The sequence below is a fragment of the Perognathus longimembris genome, chromosome 11 (assembly GCF_023159225.1).
Source record: "Perognathus longimembris pacificus isolate PPM17 chromosome 11, ASM2315922v1, whole genome shotgun sequence".
In the NCBI taxonomy this organism is placed as follows: domain Eukaryota; kingdom Metazoa; phylum Chordata; class Mammalia; order Rodentia; family Heteromyidae; genus Perognathus; species Perognathus longimembris.
The window spans coordinates 68,878,000-68,902,311 of NC_063171.1; the positions used below are offsets into that span (position 1 = coordinate 68,878,000).

A 24,312-nucleotide genomic window follows, 5' to 3' on the forward strand; every position below is an offset into this window, starting at 1 on the left:
AAAGCCCAAGCCTCACATTAGAGGCGAGAAAACCAAGACAGGGGTCACTTGCCCAACCACCCAGGGCTCTTAAAAGGAGGCTTTCAACACAGGCAGGACATGCGTTGGGGACTCGAGATCTTTATGTTCAGCTGAGTATAGAATGGCTCTCACTATTAGGGAAGAAAGGTGAGAACAACAGATGAGTGGGCTGGAGATTCTAGGGGTAACATGATTCTGAGATGTGACAAAACAGCAGCCCCAGTGAGGCCAAGCAAGAAGCTTCATTCTGGGAAGGGCTGGAAGGGCTGGGACTGATGGCATAATGAGGGTATCAGGATGGAAGCAGTAGCATATGGGTCTTGAAGGGCAATATCATTGTAACGGATGTTAAAAAAAAACACAACAGGACAGACACGGCACGAGTGACTATGAAGCCCTGGGTCCGATTCCTCAGTACCACATACACAGAAAAAGCTGGAAGTGGTGCTGTGGCTCAAGAGGTAGAGTGCCGGCCTTGAGCAAAAAGAAGCCAGGGACAGTGCTCAGGCCCTGAGCCCCAAGCCCCAGGACTGGCAAAAAAATAACAATGGGAACATTTATAAAGTTTTCTTAAAAAATAGGTATTTCTTCAGCAGCAATGAGGTTTGAACTTGGACTATTGTGCTAGTGTATGGTTTGAACCACACCTCCACCCCTTTTTGCTCTGGTCATTCCACAATTTTCTGCCTTGGTTGAGATACCAAACATATGCCACCACACCTAGCTTTTCCCTTTTTTTTTTGTTGCAATGGGACTCACAGAATTTTTAACATTTTGTTCCCCTTTATTGTCAAAGTGAGTTACAGAGGGGTTACAGTTTCATAGGTAAGGCAGTGAGGACATTTTTTTGTTCAACTTGTTACCTCCTCCCTCATTTTTCCCATGTCTTCCCCTCCCCCCTCCTGATGAGTTGTACAGTTGGTTTACACCAAATGGTTTTGTAAGTATTGCTTTTGGAATTGTTTTTCTTTTTGTCCTTTGTCTCTCGATTTTGGTATTCCCTTTCCCTTCCCTGGTTCTAATACCCATATAGACAGTGCCCAGGGTACTCAGATGAGATACAGTGATAGTGGGGTGAAACCACAGGAAGGGAATGCAAGAGGAAAAAAAGGGTACGGTTTCACATGGCATGTTAAAAATAATTACAACAATGACATGATACTTGTTTCCATAACGTGGAGTTCACTTTGCTTGAATTTTTTTTTTATCTTGGACAGTTCATTCTCTACTGTTGTTCCTAAGTAAAGTTGTTTTAATAGTAGAAAGTGTTGAAAACCTTTGTGATTTTCCCCCCAAGATTCCATTTGAAATAGTTCTTAAAACAAAGTTTACCTCAAAATAGTTCTCAAGTTCCTTTGAAAGCACCTGATGGAAAAGGCGTTTTTCAGTGGTTTCAATTAAGCGGTCGTGAAACACTCGGGTGGCCTCGTGAATGAAGAGCCTCGTGGCCGTCTCCGCACTGACGACGACACTCTTGTCAGCTTGCAGCAAGCCTAGGAGAAGCTATCAGGGATTCGCAAAGGACAGACTCTGAAATACTACTGTGTGTCAAATAGGGAAGGCTTATGTTCCATAAAAATAGAAGCAACTGCCAGGTACCGGTGGCTCCTGCCTGGATCCTAGCTACCGGGCAGGAAAGTCCTTGGGACTCTCATCTCCAACTAAGCACCGGCATGCCAGAAGTGGAGCACTGAGCAAAAAACATCCTCAGGTTCAGAGTCCAGGCCTTGAGTTCAAGCCCCAGGACCAGCACACCTAGACAGGTAGTCTCACAGTCACACCTACAGTCACACCACACCCACCTACCCCCCCCCCCCATAGAAGCAATTATCCAAGAATCACTACTTGCTAAAAGAGAGAATCTGCATTTTGATGACAGAGGTGTTAAAATGAAGAACTGGCATGGAATGATTCTCAGTGGAAGGAACTCAGGAGCGCCTCGGCTCCCCAGAATGGCAGTAAGCGGGAAGAGCCGCAGCCCTGCTGGTGGATCCAAGCCCGGAGGTAGGGCAGTGGGGTGGCAGCGAGGTACTTCTCAACACTGATATGCTTAAGATGATGAACTAGGGCTAACCAATCTCATAACACCTCTCAAAGGTCTTGTGTGCTAGTTAAAGTGGAGGTCTCACAGAAGAGATGTCACATTCAAGAATTGCTTTCATTAACACTCTGGTAGTTTTTGTTTTTCTTGCAAATTAAGGTTTTGAACTCAGGATCTTGCACTTGCTCAGCTAGCATTCTACTACCTGAGCTGTGCCTCCAGACATGTTATTTTGGCTGGTTATTGTGTGGATGGAGGCTGGCTTTGAGCCATGAGCCTTCAGATCTCAGCCTCCTGAATAGCTAGGATTACAGGCCTGAGACACCGGTACCAGGAAACACTGAAACTGTAAAAATTATTTAACCAAGGTTGATGACTCATTCAGCATGGCTGGCAAAATCTGTGACAATGTTTATAAGATGTATATGCTTTCATTTCCTGACAGGCACAATAAATCTCTAAGAGGAAACAGAACCAAATCTGTGCTATACATTGCTATTTCTTTCTTGCTGAATAGCTCAGGCAGTCTTAGTTGTTTCATTATTGAATTCCTGCTTACAATTATTCAAACAACTCTTTTCAACTTTCTCATTGGCTAGGTTGCTACCTATAGCAAAACTAACCACATGAATTTCACAATTCTCTTTCTAAAAACTTAACGTTGAAAACTCATCCAGGAGGAGGAAGAGAAGAGGTTCAAAGCAGTAAAATTACATGTCAATTTAAAATAAAAAAATATAAATCTGGAAAATGAATTTAAAAACAGACCTTAAACATGTCTCGAGGATTGAATATATAGTGGCATTTTGTTGGAGTTGGTAACATATTCTTGCACATGGAGTAGTACATAGCCAGGGAGCAAGAGGCTATCTGCTCCCTACATTTCTGAACATCAGGTGAAAAGTTATTGTTGGAGAAATAGATTCCCAAATGAGCCTTTAAAAAAGATTCATTACAACTTAGTTAATTAAAAAATACAGACCTTTTCTGGCTAATATCTTCTAAGAAGCAGACTTGTGTTTTTAAATGTTAATTTCATTAGAAATATTAATAATTACAATCGATTTAGAACTGGGTGATGGATTAAGTACAAAGACACTCTGGTGCTGAGAATAGGCCATAGTTCAGTGCATGGTGTTGAATCACAGGATGCTGATCTCTGGGGACACTTTATGTTCATTTCCATGCACATCAGGTGTGCTGGTAACTCTAATTTCCTCATCCCTTAGCAATTGTTACTAGAAGTGCAAAGTGATTGAATATGATCTCATTTTGGAATAGTATACATGCATACACTTTTTTCTGAAAATTCTAAATATCTTATTGGAAAATAGGCCAACTGGAAATCTAGCAAGGTTAGAAAAATAAACCCTATGCAAAACTGCTACATTCTTCAAAATATATTGTGAAGAATCTTATACTTTGTTCTTTATAATATAAAATTTAAAGGTACATTTAAAATATATTATTCAAATGTCCTTTGATAATTCTGATGCAAATAGTCATAGGGTCCACGTCTAAAAAAAATAATGTCTTAGAATAAAGTATTCAATCATATACTAGTCCAGACTGATGGTCATCATTCTCATTCTATAAGAAAAATGAAGAGAAGACAATTCAAGTATTTTAAAGGCATAGTCAGATTCACTAGTTCAGCCTCAAATATACTAGGCACCAATTTTCTAAGAATAAAATCCTGGAATTTTTATTTTAAATATGCATTGAATATTCATCAGTTGTCTTTCTTATGCACACTAAATTATATTTAGATAAATCAGAACAACAGGTAGGAAAGAAGGGGTGAAGGAAGGAAGGAAAGAATGAAAGAAGGAAGGATAGAAAGGAGGAAGGAAATGAGCTAGATGTCTTTACCTGGAAAATAGTAAGTAAGGCACTTTGAGGAGGATGAGGCAACACGAGTATGGAAAAGTGTTTGAGGAGACGTGGGCTAATGTCACTCCTACCAAATGCAGGAACACAGGAAGCAATTATAGAAAGATCTTGAATAGTCTGTGGGAAAAATGAAATGGAGAATATCTAAATGCATCTGAAGGAAATGAAATTTATTTGAGCAAATAGATTTAAATTACTATTTACTTGAAACTCAAAATTACAATGCTAGTAAAAATCTATGTTCTCAGCATTGGAACCCTCCCCTGAATCTACCATGCTTTAGTTAACACATCTGTGTATATGTACATATGACCTTGCATATAGTTACATATATATTTATAATTGAGATCTAACTTCCACATATGGGAGAATACATTCCATTGGTGTAACTCCTTTGAACAACTTACAGTTTTAACAAAATGAATACCAGGAAGCTGGATTTTGTGTCATGTGAGGGGTGAGGCCAAGAGGAGGGGAGTAGATGAATGGGGAGAGCAGAAGGGGCATACACAGTCCTAATATTTAATGTACATATGTAAAAATAGAAAAAGGTAAATTAAGGGGCTGGGTGGGGCCGGGAGAGATGGGGAGAATAATGGAAGACAGGATACTGATTAAGATGCATTGCATTTACAAGTTGACTTGTTGAATTAAGACCCATTTGTACAACTACTCAAAGATAATGCAATAAAAAAAGTTACTCAAAAAACAAGGAAATCGGGCTGGGAATATGGCCTAGTGGCAAGAGTGCTTGCCTCCTACACATGAAGCTCTCGGTTCCATTCCCCAGCACCACATATATGGAAAACGGCCAGAAGGGGCGCTGTGGCTCAGGTGGCAGAGTGCTAGCCTTGAGCGGGAAGAAGCCAGGGATGGTGCTCAGGCCCTGAGTCCAAGGACTGGCCAAAAAAAACCCCCAAAGAAATCTACGTTCTTATAAGTAATCCATCCTTAGAAACAACTTAGATTACTTCTAGCAGGGTTTCTAAACATCATCAGGAAATACTCATTAAAAACGTAACATAGAGCCACCCATGACTCAGCAATTCCACTCCTGGAAATTTATCCTATAAGGCACCAATTTTGGTCAAGGCCACACTAAAGCTACCAGTACAACCATGTTCATTTCAGCATTATTTTCTATAGCCAAGATATGGAATCAGTCCAGATGCCCCTCAATGGATGAATGAATCAAGAAAATGTGGTATGTATACACAGTGGAATTCTACCCAACCACTAGTATGGTATTGTACCATTTGTAAGGCAATAGAAAGACTTGGAAAAAATTAATTATATTAAGTGAAGTAAGCTGGACCCAGAGAAACATAGATTGCATGGATTCCCTCACTTGTGGTAGCTACAGTGTACCTAGAAATCTACAATTTAGCATACTGGGTGGTAAGCAAGGGGTTACAAGTGAATCATTGGCTGTAAGTAGGTTCTATGGAGAGCACAAACAGTATAATTCTTTTAAAAGACTAAGTCAAAGCTCAACAAAATAAGTACCATGAAATGAATGGGTACTTGCAAGAAGGGAGGGTGGGGTCAAGAGGAGAGGAGTAGAATAATAAAGGAGGAAGGGGGGGGGCTAGAATGCAGGCAAGAATGCATGGTAGATACTACAGAATTGGGAAATACAAAGGAAGGAGTGGGTTGATTGAGTGTGTGTGTGTGTGTGTGTGTGTGTGTGTGTGAGGCTGAAGTGATTGCACAGATCAAGATGCACTGTATACATAAATTTCCCTGTTATATGGAAAAATTCAATATATAACCTAAAGTTAAGCATTGGGTTGGTGAGAATGTTGAAAGGGATGGCGTTGATCAAGATGCACTATATTCATAAATTGCTTCAGTGAATGGCAACTTCTTTGTGCAAATAAAAAGAGAAGGAAAGAAAGAGAACGCAATTGCTGGCCAGTGGCCAGTGGCTCATGTATTCCATCCCAGCTACTTGAGAGGCTCAGATCTGAGGATCTTGGTTCTAGGCCAGCCAAGGCAGATAAATTGAGAACTAGAAATGTGGCTCAAGTGGTAGAGCACCAGTTGTGAGTGGAACAATCTGAGAACACGAGGTCCTGGGTTCAAGCCCCAGTACTGCTCCCTCTGCAAAACAACCACTCAGAGCTATGTAACTACTAGAAGAAAGCTTGGGACAATGTTTCATGATATTGGTCTAGGATTTATGGGATAAGATTTCAAAAGTGACAAGAAAGGGAAGACAGCTTCTATAAAGTAGGAAACACCCTAGCTCTCTTCAACCACATAGACGTTGGGTTCCAACTTGAAATTCTCCCAAGAGACCAGCAACGACGGAAAAACAGAGTATCACAGGAAGTGAAGAAAGAAGAGAAAAACATTAGAACTTGCACACAGAAAGATGGAAGACCGCGAAGACCCCTCCCCACCTGGCCCGGGGCGCTTGGGTCGCTGAGCCGATGCCTGGGGCCTGGGGCCTGGGGCCTGGGGCCTGGGCCTGCCGCTGAGTCCCCCTCCTGCCCCTCCCCCGCCCCCACTCCCGCCTAACATCCATCTGTACAGGTTGCTCAAGAAACTAATCCCTTCCAAACCTAATAAACTAATCACTAAATGGGCAAGGGAACTAAAGAGAGACTTCTCAGAAGAAGAAGTAAAAATGGCAAAGAAACACAGGAGGAAATGTTCATCATCCCTGGCCACAAAGGAAATGCACATAAAAACAGCCCTGAGATATCACCTTACCCCAGTCAGAATAGTCTATATTCTGAATTCAAACAACAAATGCTGGTGAGGATTCAGAGAAAGAGGAACTGTAATACACTCCTGGAGGGAATGCAAACTAGTATGACCACTCTAGAAGGCAGTCTAGAGGTTTCTCAAAAAACCAAACATAGACATACCCTATGATCCAGCCAGATTCCTACTCCTAGGAATCTCCCCTGAGCAACAGAATCCAGGATAAGACAAGGACACCTGCACCTCCATGTTCATTGATACACTGTTCACAATAGCCAAGATATAGAAACAACCCAGATGCCACACTATAGATGAATGGGTTTGAAAATGTGGTACCTATATACAATGGAATTCTACACAGCCATTAGAAAGGATAAAATAATGGCATGTGCTGGGTAATGGATGGAACTAGAACAAATCATGTTGAGTGAGATAAGCCAAGAACAGAGAGAGAAATGGAATATGGTCTCCCTGATATGTAGATGTTAGATTTAAAACGCAATGAGATATAACAAAGAAAACAGGACTCAAGATACCAAAATACAGTGAGAACAAAAGAGGACAGCCTTGGGAAAACAGCACCAAATAGCAAGACCCAAGCACCTCTTAGAACCCCAAAGATAAGGAAACAAAGGACTTCTTCTGAAAATGTCCTATTATTTTTAGATGACTCTATATTGCTTACCTGCTTACCTCATATGTGGGATATACATGAGCACACTCGAGGGAAGCTGGGAGGAGAGCACAGAATGAGTAGAAAGAGGGTGGACAAAAACAATATAGCAGAGGGGCCCATCAGCTACACTGGACATTGATGAAAGCGAACTAAGCAACTAATGGGTGGGGATGGGAGGGAGGGAATGAGTGAAAGAGGGAACAGATGATACTAAACAAATGCACATATCACCCAATTGGAAGAAATGGTTTTATTGTTGAAGTTCGTAGGGTTCATAAGCTATGTAGTGTAGGATGATTATTTTCATCATTGTGAAGGTTAAAATGTGTACTGTGAAATATATGTAGTAACTTAAACTCAATAAAAAAGATTTCAAAAGCACAGGGGACAAAAACAAAGAGACAAATTGGCTTCATCACAGCAAAAAGATTTTGTACAATCAATCAAAAGAGTGAAGAAATGAACTATGAAATCAGAGGCAATATTTATAAATGATGTCTATACTAAGAGCTAATATCCAGCATATATTAGGAACTTAAACAGTGCAACAGAAACCTCCAATAATCCAATAAAATAGGCAAAATATTTTAACAAAAGGTAATATAAAAATGGCATCAGGTATGTGAAAAAATGTTCTATGTGTCACTAGGAAAATAAAAATAGAAACTCTATGAGATATCATCTAACCAGGTTAGAATGGTTACTATCAAAGAGGCAGAAAACAGCAACGCCAGTGTGGCCGTGGGGAAAAGGGCAACTCTCATATGCTAGCGATGGACAAAAAAAGCATGGAAGTTCCTCAGAGAGTTAAAACTAGAGTCATGACATGGCCAAACAATTTATTGAGAACATATATTAAAAAACCTAAATTACTGTGTCAAAAAAGTACCCACACATAGCACTACTCACCACAGCAAAGATATGAAATCAAATTATATGTGCATCAGTGGATGGATGGATGAAGGAAACGTGGTATACAAGGAATATTATTTAATCCTAACAAACAGGACGCCCTGCCATTTGCAATAGCATGGATAAATGCAGAATGAACAGGTACAGGCAAATATTGCAGGATTTCACTCACTTGTGGAATCTAAAGAGCTGGTCCTACAGAGGCTGAGTGGGGAGAGGTTGGACCGCAAGTGTGAAGTTACAGATAGTAGGAAGAGTCTCTTGTGCAGTAGGATGACTATATTTAACAATAATCTGCTAAACATTCAAAATGGCTAGAAGATTTTGAATGTTCTCACCATGAAGAAATGACAAATGAGGAGATATGCTAATTACTCAAATATGCCTGTTGTGCACTATATATCTGTATCACATATATGCATCACCAAACATCTATGTACAGTGATTACCTATAAATTAAAAAATAAAAATGCATTAATTGAAAATAAGAAATGTGTCATTAAGGCTTGCAAAGACGACTTCTATGATTAGTGAGGTGTCACCATGGCCACTTAAGTGTACGTCCAGCATGGCAGGACTTATTTGACTATTATACAAAAAAGCTGTACCACTCTGGGCAGCTGGGCCGGTCCCACAGTTAGTGCAATCTGCTCACATGAGCCTTTCTCATGCCTGAGCTCATGCCAGGGCTTCAGAAGTCCTGGGAGAGCCTTGTGGTTCTTGTCCTGTCAGTGCAGGAACCTGTCCAGGTTGTGCACTTTAGGACTCATCTTCCATTATTTCTTGTCTCCTATGTTCTCCCTGGAATAATGTATCTACTTAAGGTAGGCTGAATGGTATCTGAGGTCTAGTTCTCACAACCCAGACGAGCCTCCTGGGCTCAAGTCTGTCTGAAACAGGAAGCTGTAATACAACCATCTAATCACACAGGAGTGTGACACTGACATCTAATCACACAGGAGTGTGACACTGACATCTAATCATACAGGAGTGTGACACTGACATCTCATCATACATGAGTATGACACTGACATCTAATCATACGAGAGTGTAAGCTGAAGTGCAGAAAGTAGAATGAATTCAAGAGAAGGAACTAAATAGGGGGAAAAGTGCATGTGAATATATATATATATATATATATATATACATATAAAATTCTTATACCATACTGAGTTTGCACCAGGAATATCTCTTTGGAAGTTTTGTTTTACTTCAATATTTCAAAAAAAAAAGATTTGATCTACATTCTTCAAAATAGACATTGGAAGTAGCCCTTTATAAATGTATTAGCACACATGAATTGTACTATTTCATTATGATAGTCACACTATGCATATACAATGTGTCTTAGCTGAATCCATCCCAGCGGTGCAGGGCCATTGACATGAAGGAGGAACTGGACTGGTCTCATTTTCACTGGCTTTCTTCACATGAACTAACGGTTAATGCACCAAAATTTTGATTATCCAACAATTCAGTTAACAATAGTGAGCATTCTTTGACTCTTCTTGCATCTTCCCTAAGATTTGGACCTACTGTAGTAGAATTCTAGTAACAGTTCTAGTTCTAGTACTAGCATTTCTGTAAACCCTTGCATCTGTGCTAAACTGCAGACATACTTGATAAGATCAGTTTAGGGTCTCAAGTCTGTATGACTATACTTTCAAGATTCCACTCATTCCACTCAACATTATTATAAATACCCAATTTATGGCAGGTAACGATATTGAATGTGGACACTGTACCTTCCATGTGTTCCGTTCGGTATCATAAACCCCTCCCATGTCCAATAGCTGTCTGATTAGTTCCAGGGGGGGCTGAGCTCCTCCATATGGGTCTGACGCTGGCGAGTTCATATCATCAATGAATATTACAATCTTAAGAAGGATACCATGTTTTAAGACACAGTAATATTTCAAATTATACAGCACAAATATTAAGTTATAGTTCAAGAACAAAATTGTACAAAATGAAATTTTTTTCTGTTAAAAAACAGCAGATCAAATTGTATTTTGAAGATATGATTTTTAGAAAGCAAGGGTTCAAAATAGCAAAAATTTTACTCACCCTTTCTAGACCTATAATAGTTACGCCTGACAAGTCATGTTTCCCTTACAAATAGAATAAATTTCATGAAGTAAAGTACCTATTCATTAAGCCTTTATTATTAAGTACATACTGCTGGCAGACTTGTAGATGTTTAGCTGTTCACTTCCCATGAACCCTGGCTTGATGATAGAAGCATCATCTAGAGCGAGATTTTAAATCTGCTGCGAATGATGTCATGAGCAATTAGCAGAAAACAGGCACATCTCCATGTTTAAAAGTGCTACTTCTCATGCACTTACAGCTACTGGTGGTAGGGTAATAGACCCATTATATTGTATTTATTTTTGCAAGATAAGTAGTTATGAAATATAAAAGTTATTTTATTTTAATGACCTAATTACTTAATCTCCTATCAATATCAATTTTTGGTAAGACATTCAATTTTCCCTGTCTTGTATCCCAAATGGACATGAATATCTCTTGCTTATATTTTCTAGTTGTGATGAGAGCCTTTTCAATATCCCTAAAGTTTACCCATTTAGGCATCAAGTTTATAGAAACTTTAATTAAAATCAAAGTAACCTGAGGCACACACACAGAGGCTCTGGAGTGGGTAGTGATAGGAGTTAAGTGCAGGGCTCCTCAGGGCCCCGTGCGGTTTTCTTATTTGTGAGCCTTGCAAGTCTTTTAGCCTGAATCTATTTTACAGTATACCAAACTGAAGTCACTGCAAATTTCAAATACTGCAGAGATTTTGGTTCAACTAATGGGCAGTTAATCCTGTTCTAACAGACCAAAAGCAAGAGTAGGAGACACTGGTGCTAAGCAGCAGCCTCCTGGGTATCATGGAAAGAAACCCCACAGAATGTACATCCACTAAGCAATGGAATGATGTAATTTTCAAATTTTGAACTCAAGGTTAGCCTTCTTCACTTACGTTTCAGTGGCTTCTGGTTTTAATAATCATCTGCCAATATAACCATCATGCTGGAAATGGAATTATATTGATTTGAAAACCATAGTCTCCATTATAAAATGCTCTCCTAGGAATGTTCAGTGATGAACTTTTAATAAAAGAAAATCACTTTATCATTCTCATAGTATCATCAGACTGCTGACCAGGTGTGGGCACTTACCTTGTTGTTCTTGGGGGCTCCGAGGATATCTTTATTTCTTCTTACTAATTTCTTAAGAATCATCTCCTTGAGTCTGGTGGCTGTAATACTGCTGCTAAAATTTATTGTAGATGTTATAATTCCTTTATTGTTACTTTTAAGTGAACTGTCGTCAGGGCTGCCTTCTAGCTTCTTAGTAGCATTATCTATATCAACTATGGAAAGCAAATATTAAGAAAATTTGGTATTTTTGCTTTATTTTGGGGTGTTAAGAGATTTGGAAATTATGTAATTTTGCTATACTGTTGTCCTCATAGAGAAGTAACTCTGAAAGAAGACTGACTTTAGAAGACCAAGCACTAATTTTGGAGGCAGACAATGTGTTTGAGCCACAGGCACACGCAGTGAGGGATGGGAAAGCTCAGCAGAGCCTCTTCTTGTTTGTGCACAGCAGGCATGCAAAGCTTACGGCCCGAAAGTAGCACGCAGCAGCTCCAAAGAAATCAAAACAGGGCGTGTTCCCTGCGGGAGGACTACACTTCAAAACACAGATGCCTCTGGCAAAAGTCTTCTGGCTCCTCTTCCCCTTCCCCGTCCACAGCTATTTCAGCTGCCCCACTTTCCTCCTTGGGAAGTAGAGCTGCAATTCCATGTATGTTCCTATCTTATGCCAAGTTTTGAGGGCTGCAGAATCATAATTTTTGCCTGTGCAATGTCTAAATGAGTGAAAAAGAAGCAGACAGTTGGCAGGTGTGAGCCAGATGTCAGGTTTTGATGGCAGCCTCTGCTTTCTGAGTGGCCTCAGCTACTTTGGGAGGTACTGGATACATTTACCAAGCACAGTTTTCACTTTGAGTGGCTTGCTTATGTCTGGATGAAAGGCTGCGTGCCTGAACTAAGATCATAGAATGGTGGTTGAGCTGAGCTATAGCACGTACCAGAGCTTCCGGTCTCCTTCTTGTGAGTTTCGGAAATCAGGATGCTGATATTCTGCTTTAGGCTATTGGAATCAAATAATTTAAGGATCCAAAGTTAGTTTATTTACCATTGTATTTGTATTAAGAAAAAATAGTAACAGTAACAGCATATAGTTGATTTTATTTCTATCTCCCATAAGAAAACACATTTTATTTTGCTGTTTACATTTTTAGAGATAAAATCAATGTCACTATTATAATTGATATCCAAATTTAATAAAATATGGAATTAAATTGAAAAAAACCAGGACCTTCACAACATACCAATTACTGGACATTTTCTAAGGTTAGTTAAGCCATCATTTCTTTGGACCTTTATAAAATGTATTTTTCTCTATAGATCATCAACAAGAGACTCATTTTTCTTATACTAGTGTTTTTTTAAAAAAGTTTTTCTTGGCTGAAAGAACTGTCATTCTCTGTTGTTGAAATCCATTTAAAATATTAGGCATACATATTTATTTTTAGCAGACCCCCAATTATTTGTGCTAGCAATGTATTCCAATGTCTAGTTTAAAAATAATTTCCATTTTAAAAAGGAGGTATTTAAGTACAGTAGGCTTCAGCGGGGCAGGGTAAGATGCAGGTGACCATGGCCCAGATGGGAGAGAAGATGGGAAATGATCCGCACCTAATGAGCCCTGTGCCCCAGGCCTGAGTACGGAGTCTCATGTGCTGGAGTGAAAGCCACTGGTGAAGAGGAGGCTTGGGAGGAGTGTGGAGAGTTGGGCTTTGGATGTGTTAAGGCTAATGCACTTATGGGATGCCACTTGTGGTGACATGGAATGTAATGCTGACACCTAGAGGAAAGGCTCCTTACTCAACTCCAACAACAACTGACGTCTCTCTAAGACTTCAACAGAACTTTAGAAATTAACATCAGAAATTAGCACTTTTTATCTGAACAGTCTAGAATTTTTCTTTTTTCCCAAATAAGAGGAGGAGAAATCCCCTGTATTTTTATGTTTTATAAGTAGATCTTTTTTTCTAGTGCAAAACTTGATTTGTACAGCTTAAGTGCTTTGTTCAAGGAGAAAAAAGTTTACACTTGTATTTCTTTTTTCTTTTGCCTTTTCTCTTTCTCTCTCTTGCTTCATTTCCTTCTCTTTTCTTCCTTCCTCCCTTCCTTGTTTCCTTTGCTCTTTCATTCCTCCCTCTCTTCCCTCCCTTCTTCTCTTCCTCCCTCCATTCCCCCTTTCTTCCTCTTTCTTTTGTGCTGGCACTGGTGCTTGAACTCAGGGTCTGACAATTGTGCTTGGCTTTTGTGCTTGAGGGCTGCTGCTCTACATGAGCCACATGTCCATTTCTGGCTGGTTTTTGTTTGCTTGTTTTTGTGTTTTTTCCTGACTAATTAGAGGTAAGAGTCTCTCAGACTTTCCTGCCTGGGCTGGCTTTGAACTGTAATCCTCAGATCTCAGCCTCCTGTGTAGCTATGATTACAGGTATGAACCACTAGTGCCAGCTTGCAGTCGTATTTCATGCTACATAATTGAGATTTTAATTTTTGTTATATTAAAAATAAATGTAAAATTTCTGACTCAGAGGAATGAATCTGGTTGCTAGTGCTTTGGAAAAATAACTATTTTCTTTTAAACAGAAAATCTGAGTAGACTAATGAAAAGCAAGGATATGGGATTAGTAATAAGAACCCTACCATCAAAGAAGAACTCAGAACAGCATGGCTTCATAATGAATTCTACCTGTCATTTAAAGAAGAACTGACAGGCTGACTTCCTAGTGAATTCTGCCAATCAGTTAAGGAAGAACTGACACCAAACCTCTCAAATGTCAACAATGAGTGGAACTAGAAGGAAGACTTCCAAACTCATGCCACAACAGCAGCATCTTCATGACCCCAAAGCCGGAAAATAACACCACAAGAAAAGAAAATTTCAGGACAATAGCTCTAATAAGCACAGAGGAAAAGAATCATCACCAAAAAGTTAACAAAACTGATTTCAAGAGCAAATTAAAAGGATCATTCGCCATGATCAAGTTGCAAGGAGGGTTTATCATACAAAACTAATAAATATGATACATCCTATTAACAGAGAGAGGGGGCAAATGCCATCTCAACAGTTGCAGAAAAAGCAGTCCACAAAACTTAACACTCTCCATGATTAAAAAAAACAACTCTTGAAACATTAGGGAAGAAGAAATGTACCTCAACCTAATGAAAACCATATGCAATCCACAGTCAGCATCACGGTGCAAACTGGAGATCTTCCCTTCTGTGACCAGGAGCAAGGCCAGAGCACTGCTGCTGGCCCCTTCCTTAAAAGTTTGTGCTAGACATCTCTGTCAGAGAAACCAGGAGAGAAAAGAAACAAAGCATCTAAATAGGAAAGGAAGAAGTGAGATTCTTTCCACTGATGATGTCATTTTATATGTAGCAAACCCTAAAGACACCATGAAAACAAACTATCAGAACTGATAAGTGAATTTAATAAAGTTATAGGATTTAAAATAAAAACAAAAGCCCAGTTGAGTTTCTATATGCTAACAGCAAACTACCTGAAAAAAGAATAGTAATCTCCTTCACCATTCACATATCTGTAAATCTGAGAACCCGGGAGGGTGAGGCAGGAGGACTCTTGGACTACACTGGCCTAAATTACATAGAGAGATTCTGTCTCAAAAATGGTTTGGGATGTAGCTTAGTGGTAGTTTATTTGCCTAGTATTTGCAAGGAACTGAGTTCAATCCTCAGGGATGAAAAGACATTTAGGAGTAAATTTAATCAGGAGATAAAAAAAATCTGTGTATTAAAACTGATAAAGCACTAATGAGAGAAATTGAAGAAAACACAAATGGAAACACCCTGTGTTCACGGACTAAAAGAATTAGTTCTGCTTGGGGGCTGGGGATATAGCCTAGTGGCAAGAGTGCCTGCCTTGGATACACGAGGCCCTAGGTTCGATTCCCCAGCACCACATATACAGAAAACGGCCAGAAGCGGCGCTGTGGCTCAAGTGGCAGAGTGCTAGCCTTGAGCGGGAAGAAGCCAGGGACAGTGCTCAGGCCCTGAGTCCAAGGCCCAGGACTGGCCAAAAAAAAAAAAAAAAAAAAAAAAAAAGAATTAGTTCTGCTACATCATCCATATTGTCCAAAGTGTTCTACAAATCCAGTGCAATCACTGCCAAACGTCCAGTGCCATTTTCGTTTTTCCTATGGAACCACAAACAATTCCAAATAGCCAAAGCAATCTTGAACAGAAAGAACAAAGGCAGCATAGCGTGTGGTTTCAAAATATACCACAAGTCAATAGCAATGAAAACAACATGGAACTGACATGAAAATGGAGAAATAAACCAGATATGGAAAAATAAATACTCATTCATCTTAAATATACTATTAACTTAGAAAAACCAAGTGAGCAGAAGCTGACAATACATCATTCTGCCAGAAGTTGATAGGGAGGTGGCTAGAAATGGGAGGCATTTCTCTCCGTACACAGCTCAGTTATACAGAAGTAATGCCATTTCAGTCTACTGTACAGCATGGTGGTCATAGTCATCAACAGTGTATATTTCAAAATTGCTAAGGAGCAGATCTTAAGTGTTTTCATGAAAATAAATGTCAAGTATACGGGACGAAGGATATGTTAATTAGCTAACAGTCATTTCCTAACTATATTGTAATTCAAATATATACACTTACTGTCTGTCAAACATGGACAGTTGAGAACAGAAAAAATCATTTCATTTGAATAATTTTGCATTTTTGCATAACAGATTTACTTTTTGAAACAAGGTATACATATATTAAGGTAAACATTTTATCAGACAAATAAAATTTGGAGTTTAATATATACAACCTTGACTTTTTAATTTCATTATGTAATAGGACGTCTCCTAAGATTGACCCACATTTTACATCAAATGCTCCTGAGCTCTCTAACTTTTCAAGCATTTGGTTAATGGTAGCTGTTTTCCCAACACCGGACTCTCCTAGGAGGAAATACATTGGTTAATGTATAAATAATGTATAAGACAATAGATACATGTTAACACATTAAAGTATAGCATTCTCCTTCAATTTCAAATTTGCACAAAAGATGCAGTCTCTCTCTCTCTTTCTCTCCCTACCCGCCCGCCCCAACACAGTTCCCATGCTGGTACTGGAGACTGAACGAGGGATTTACACTCTTGCTCAGTGTGCTTGTTCATGCATGGCTGGCACTCTATCATTTGATCCATGCTTCCAACACAGCTTTAAAAAAATTATTATTTCTTTATTGTCAAAGTGATGTATGAGAGGGGATACAGTTTCATACTTAAAAGAGTGCGTACTTTTTTTTTTTTTTTTGCCATTCCTGGGCCTTGAACTCAGGGCCTGAGCACTGTCCCTGGCTTCTTTTTGCTCAAGGCTAGCACTCTGCCACGTGAGCCACAATGCTACTTCTGGCCATTTTGTATATATGTGGTGCTGGGGAATCGAACCCAGGGCTTCCTGTCCTGTACTGGCACGTGGGGGAACGGGCATTGTTGTACTGCTGTGATGTCCTGTATTAGCACGTGGGAGAACGGGAATTTTTGCACTGCTATTATGTTCTGTACTGGCACGTGGGGGAATGGGCATTCATGTACTCTTGGTCAGAAGAGAAATCAATACAAACTGCTAAAGCCTTTCAGGGCCTGTATTTTCACCCACTTAAAACCTGTTAAGAATAAGCAATCTTCAAATCTCTGACAGTCTGTTTCTATGGCATATTCTTAGCACCTGTGAGAAGCACGGGCATGGAATTCTTCAGGAGAAGGCTCATGAGGAAAGCAAGGCACGTGGTGTCTCGGGTGGCGGTGTGAGTAATGCACCCTCCACAGTCTGTCAAGATGGTCTCACCAGCTCCTTGAAGGTCACTCAGCAGCGACGTCCCTAAGTTCAAAAACCCTTTCACTTTCCAATGACCTAGAAGGAAATGCTTATCCAGTCTTCTAGGGACTAGATGCTTTTTGATCCGATTTAGTGGTAAGTTTTTCACCCATGCTCCACTAATGAACTTCACTATTACAAATAAATCTGTGTTTATGTAATATACATAGCATTTCATGTATACATGGAATCATTTCTTATAAGTAGAATTTTGGTCAACATGAGTTATAAATTATATACTTTTTCTTTTTAAACACAGGGACCCACATTTGTTAAGCTTGTTTGGCGCTCTACCAGTTGAGCCACACTTCTAACTGTGTGCCTTTTGCCGGTTATTTTGGAGCTAGAGATTAGTGAACTTTTCTGCCTGGGCTGGCTTCAAACTCTGACCTCTTAAGTGGCTAGGACTATAGGTGTGAGCCACTTGCATCTGGCTTATAATTCTGATGGACATTGGTAAATTGCTTGCCAATATTTGAGTCTTTATACCTTCCCAAAGGAACCAAGATCTTTGCCAAGGTTATAGGTGAGAAAAAGAAAAAGAATCTTTGATAAGCATTTCTGCAAGTAGTAACTGATTAACCTAGTTTACCTTTACTAGAGGACAGCACATCAGCCTAAAGTGTATGTGTGTGTGTGTGTGTGTGTAAGAGTAGAGGTAAGGCAGCTCTGGCTTTTGTCTTTCTTGGCCATCAAGCAGCAAGCCTAAGTGACTCATAACTTGGCCAGTTGAATGAAAGATTTGAAAACATAAATCAGAAACTGTCCTTATACAATCGGAATATATTAATTTTCAAAGAGGGAGACATGGTTACTTTTTAGATAGCACTCCCAGCATGTCAGAGCAGCTATAAATATGATTCTTAAAATATTCTTTTCCCCCCTTTATTGTCAAAGTGAATTACAGAGGTGTTATAGTTTCTTATGTAAGCCAGTGAGTACATTTCTTGTTAAACATGTTACCTCCTCCCTCATTTTCCCATGCCTCCCCTCTCCCAAAATATTCTTACCTTTATCAACTAGTGTCTCAACATTAGGAACTAACTCTGACCAAGGTATGAATTCACATTGCTGTATGTCGACAAAATATCCAAAGATAGATCGGTCGCCAATTGGTAGATTGATACTCAACTCTGAAAACAATGAATAAGAAAATCCTACTGAGGGGCATCCAGGTTGGTTCCATATTTTAGCAATGACAAATCTGCACCATGTTTTCTTTATTCGCTCATTAGGTAATAGCGGGGCTGATTCCATAGCTCTGCTATTGTGAATACTGCTGCTATAAATGTGGGTGTGCAGGTATCTCTCGTCTCTCTCCTTCAGATATACAAGCAGGTGTGGCTTAGAAGGCTTATATTATAGTTGTATTCTTAGTTTTTAAGAACCCCCATGTTGATTTCCATATTGTCTGTACTGGTTTTTCAAAGTGTAGAAATACCTCCCCATCCCCCACCACATGGGAAAAGTGTTTTGCTCCTCCTACTCTTTTCTTTCTCATTTTCTACTGTGGTCTTTTGTAGGTACTCTCTCCCTCCCTCCCTCCCTCCCTCCCTCCCTCCCTCCCTCCCTCCCTCCCTCCCTCCCTCCCTCCCTTCCTTCCTTCCTCTCTCTCTTTTTTGCCAGTCCTGGGCCTTGGACTCAGGGCCTGGGCACTGTCCCTGGCTTTTTTCTGCTCAAGGCTAGCACTCTGCCGCTTGAGCCACAGCGCCACTTCTGGCTTTTTCTGTTTCTGTGGTGCTGGGGAATCGAACCCAGGGCTTCTTGCATGCCAGGCAAGCGCTCTATCACTAGGCCACATTCCCAGCCCTCTAGATTCTTTTTAATGCTGGTGTTTCACATCTTTTCAGTACAGGGTCTGTGTTTGCTAGGCACTCTACCACTTGGGCCATACCTCAGCTCTACATTCATTGTTTTTTTTTTTTTTTGCCAGTCCTGGGCCTTGGACTCAGGGCCTGAGCACTGTCCCTGGCTTCTTCCCGCTCAAGGCTAGCACTCTACCACTTGAGCCACAGCGCCGCTTCTGGCCGTTTTCTGTATATGTGGTACTGGGGAATCGAACCTAGGGCCTCGTGTATCCGAGGCAGGCACTCTTGCCGCTAGGCCATATCCCCAGCCCCTACATTCATTGTTTTAAGATGAACAGTCTAACAATGAGTAATTCATCCATTTGCCTTTAGATTTTCAGGGAGAATCACTCCTGTTTGAGTATTTCTGCCTGACAAATATATCAAGATGATTTATTACTTTTATGAGTTAGAAGTATAGAACTGAATCATTGACTTGAATAACAAATTAACATGAAATATTTTGAGATTCCAAGTTAATCTATAAGGAAGTGGCTCACACCTTTAATCGTAGCTATTCAGGAGGATAAGAATTGTGATTGAAAGCCAGCCAGGAGAAAGTCCTGAGACTCTGACCTTCAATTAACCAGTAAAAAGCTGGAAGTGTGGCTCAGTGGTAGAGCACTAGCCACAAATGTCGGCAAAAGGTCCTGAGTTCAAGCTCCAGTACTGGCACGCACATCTCCTCCTTTCTACAAAAAGGATTTTGTTGGTTGGTTGGTTGGTTGGTTTTCTGCTCTCCACATGCCTTAAAAATTTTGTTTTTGACTTCTGAGGATAGAGTCCAGGGCCTAGTGCACATATCCATGCCACACCTCTGAGCTATACCATTCTCCCACCCAGACATTTTTTTTTTTCTTTTTGGCCAGTCCTGGGCCTTGGACTCAGGGCCTGAGCACTGTCCCTGGCTTCTTTTTGCTCAAGGCTAGCACTCTACCACTTGAGCCACAGCGCCACTTCTGGCCATTTTCTGTATATGTGGTACTGGGGAATCGAACCCAGGGCCTCGTGTATATGAGGCAGGCACTCTTGCCACTAGGCCATATCCCCAGCCCCCACCCAGACATTTTAAATGAAATGCTTTGCACATAAAAGGACTAGGATGTAGCTCAGCACCACAGTGCTCTTACAGTACAAGGCCCTGGATTCCACAACTAGCACCTGGGAGGAGGGGTAAGTAGGATTTGCATGTTTGATATCAGGTTTTAGCGGTCATCCTAGTTAACAAAATTCTTGTAAGTGATTTATCTTTTATCTGTTTGATATCAGCCCCAATAATCTATATGTTTATAGTTACTTTAATCGGCAACAATTGGTGGGAAAGGCTGCTATTATAAAGTATAAGATGGATTCCATTTGACCCCAAAACAAATCGACCCCAAAACAAATACAGAGTAAATCCCAGGCTTTATAAAAGAATTAGAATTAAAAAAATTAAGCATCCACTATTCTACCCCATAGAAGTTTCTGCTTCACAGTGGTTGGGCAGAGGTTGGTGAGTTCCTGTTTCAGTGGAGTGAGGGTGATGGTATACTTACTAATAACTCTATTTTACCATTTATCTTCACACTTTAATTAATAAGAGCCCATCACAGTTTCCAATTAAGCACAATAATTTTTTTTCTCTTAGTATGTACCTATATGTGAATCATGTTCAAATATTTCACGAACAAGGCTGTCAAAACTATATGTTACTTCTGCAAGTGAATCAGTTCCAAGTGTAGAATGAAATACTCTATCGTCTTCATGCTCATCTTCACGTTTTAAAGTTCCTCCAAAGGCCCAGGTAAATGCAAATACAAAAATCTTTTGGAGCATTATTTCTAACTTATCTGGATTGTTCTCCAGGAACCATGTATTTTCATTCTTGGCATAGCTGATTCTGGAAAGGTGAATGTTAAAATTTTAGAGTTGGTAAGTTTACCTTAATATTCTGCCAAAGTTTCATTAAATACTACAATTAATTTATGCCTCTATCAGAAAGAATGACATGGCCCCATTCGTAAGGAAATGGAAGGACTTGGAAAAAATTATATTAAGTGAAGTGAGCCAGACCCAAAGAAACATGGACTCTATGGTCTCTCTCATGGGGAATAATTAGCACAGGTTTAGGCTAGTCACAGCAGAGGATCACAAGAACCTAATAGCTATGTCCTTATGAACACATAAGATGCTAAGTGAAATGAACTCCATGTTATGGAAACGACTGTCATATCACTGTTGTAATCACTTTCAACATGCCATGTGAAACCGTAGCTTCTATTGTTGATGATCCTCTTGTATCCCCTTCCTGTAGTTGTACCCACACTATCACTGTATCTCATCTGAGTACACTGAATATTGTATATACTGGTATTACAACTAGGGAAGTGAAAGGGAATATCAAAATCTAGAGACAAAGGATAAAAAGACAAATGACTCCAAAAGCAATACTTGCAAAACCATTTGTTGTAAACCAACTGAACACCTCATGGGGGGAGAGGGAAAGGGGGAGGGAGGGATGAGGGAGGAGGTAACAAACAGTACAAGAAATGTACCCAAGGCCTACTGTATGAAACTTTGACAATAAATAAGAAAAAAAAACAGATACTATTAAAATAATGATGATAGGATACATTGACAGCAACTCTTCCCTAAGAAATTTAAGTACTGTTAATATCACTTACTCATTCCCCCCCCCGCCCCCCAAATACTACAGATATAACAATTTTAGGGCTAGGTGCTGGTAGCTCACATCTTTAATTCTAGCTACTCAGGAGGCTGAGATCTGAGAATAACAGTTCAAAACCATCTTGGGCAAGTAAGTCCATGTGACTTGTATCTCCAGCTAACCACCAGAAAACCAGAAGTGGAGCTGTGGCTAGCCTTGAATGAAAAGAGCTCAGGGACAGTGCCCAGGCCCTGAGTTCAAGACCCACAATGGACAAAAAAAAATCTGGTGTTAATGTATAATTTTTCCTGTAATAGTCATATAAATTTACTGTATTTTTAAAGTAGCATGTGTTTTAGATTTTAGTCTGATTGTTTACATGGATTATATTTTAATATATGCACATATTCATATAACCTTTAAATACATTTAATACATTTTAATTTAACACATGCACACACATTTAGGAAATGTGCATTTTTTGGAGGTTCTAGATTTTTGAACTGAGGGCCTTGTACTTTCTAGACGGACACTCTACTACTTGAGCTGTGCCCAATATTTTTTGTTTTTGTAATTTTTACAATGTATATTATACATATATTTGAATGTATATTAAAAAGCTATGAATGTACATACACACATATATATGTATATATATATACACATACTATTTTCTATATTTAAAAATACTTTTTTTTTTTTTTTTGGCTAGTCCTTGGGCTTGAACTCTGGGCCTGGGCCTCTTTGTGCTCAAGGCTAGCACTCCACCACTTGAGCCACAGCACTACTTCTGGCTTTTTCTGAATAGTTTATTGGAGATAAGAGTCTCACAAACTTTCCTGCCCAGGTTGGCTTTGAACCACAATCCTCAGGTCTCAGCCTCCTGAGCATCTAGGATTACAGATGTGAGTTACTGCACCCAGCTAGATGAACATGTTTTTATTTAATTTATACACATAAGTTTTATCTATTTTGTATTCCTCTATACAAAATCTTAAATGTTGGTCTTTTCTAGTCTAGGCTATTGCTTCTCAGCTACCCTGACCAGAGCAGACTCGACACTTTTTCACAGGGCAGTGGATCGGGCTAAGACCTGCTTGTGGGGAGTAACAGTAGGGACATGGACTCGCTATGGAGGCCTTCCTCAAGAGGGCCGGTTTGACCAGTTACGAAGAAGGCATGAGATTTGGCAAGACACGGGAGGGAGACAGCATTCTGAGCAGAAGGAATACACATGCCAAAACACGAAACTAGTTTGAACCTGGAAAAGAAATGCCAACACCATTAAAGTGCAGCTGAATGTGGAGACCGGGAGATGGGTTTTGAGGGGAGCGAGAGAAGCTTTTTAAGTGGTGCAAAACCTTTCTTTTCTTCTACTCGGAGTATATCAGTGGCTTAAGAGAATAAAGAAACATTTTAATTTATCTTTTAAAAAAAACTCAGCCAGGGAAGCTGTGGCTCAAGTGGTAGAGTGCTAACCTTGAGAAACAAAAGTTCAGGGACCGCGCTTAGGCCCCAGATCAAGTCCCACAAAAACTACTAATTATAATCAGTGCACAAAAAAAAAGCTGTGGCTCCATGGTACAACACACACTTAGCAAGTCCCAGTACTGCCCAAAATGCATACGTGTGTGTGTGTGTGTGTGTGTGTGTTGGGTAGATGAACCATGTCACACAAGTTTAATATAATGCTAAAGAATGAGGAGGGTCACTACAGGTGTGGTTAATGTCCTTGAAAACAAAGAACTCAGAATTCTTTGGGAATTCTGCCAAAAAATGCAGATGCAGTATTTGCAATTGCCAAGTTACACAGCTGAGAGATCCAAGGTGACTTTTATTTTGGTAAGATAAGTCCCTCTAGTAAGGGCAAGCATTAATAAAGTTTTATCTGTGAAGCTCAGAGATACTAATGGACAATCAAATAGAAGTGACTTCACCTCTGCCATTTCCCCCTCTTAGGAAAGCAATATGTCCATGCATTTCCATAGCTCTATGTATTTTTGTTGTTATTGTTGTTGGCCCTGGGGCTTGAACTCAGGGTCTGGGCACTGTCCCTGAGCTATTATGCTCAAGGCTGGTACTCTACCACTTGAAGACAGAGCTCTCCTTCCAGTTTTCTGGTGGCAAATTGGAAATAAGAGCCTCATGGACATTTCTGCCCGGGCTGGCTTTGAACTGTGATCCTCAAATGTCAGCCTCTTGAATAGCTGGGATTACAGGCCTGAGCCACCAGCACCCAGCTCCCTTATTATTTTTGCTTAGTGCTGGCCCTCTGTCACTTAAGCCATGTCTCCACTTCTGGCTTTTTGCTGGGTAATTGGAGATAAGTCTCATTGATTTTCCTGCCACAGCTGGCTTTGAACCTTGATACTCAGATCTCATTCTCCTGAGTAACTAGGATGACAGGTGTGAGCCACCAGCAGGAAGTGAATATCTGAGAATAGTGAAGCCAGACAGGGCAGAAAAGTTTGAGTTTCTTTTCTCCCATTAACCAACAAGAAGCTAGAAGTGAGGGCATGACTCAAATGGTAGAGCACTAGCTTTCAG

General features: G+C 40.0%; 1 protein-coding gene across 1 annotated transcript in view; it reads right to left on the reverse strand.

Annotated features, from left to right (window-relative positions):
- The window catches only part of Dnah14 (dynein axonemal heavy chain 14), a 199,822-nt gene that overhangs the window by 71,006 nt on the left and 104,504 nt on the right, over positions 1-24,312 (reverse strand). Inside the window, 10 exon segments of the mRNA XM_048358265.1 lie at positions 1,354-1,524; positions 2,831-2,998; positions 3,935-4,072; positions 10,001-10,132; positions 11,441-11,625; positions 12,358-12,419; positions 16,211-16,346; positions 17,119-17,271; positions 18,279-18,401; positions 20,753-20,997. Of these exon segments, the coding sequence (XP_048214222.1) occupies positions 1,354-1,524; positions 2,831-2,998; positions 3,935-4,072; positions 10,001-10,132; positions 11,441-11,625; positions 12,358-12,419; positions 16,211-16,346; positions 17,119-17,271; positions 18,279-18,401; positions 20,753-20,997 (1,513 nt within the window).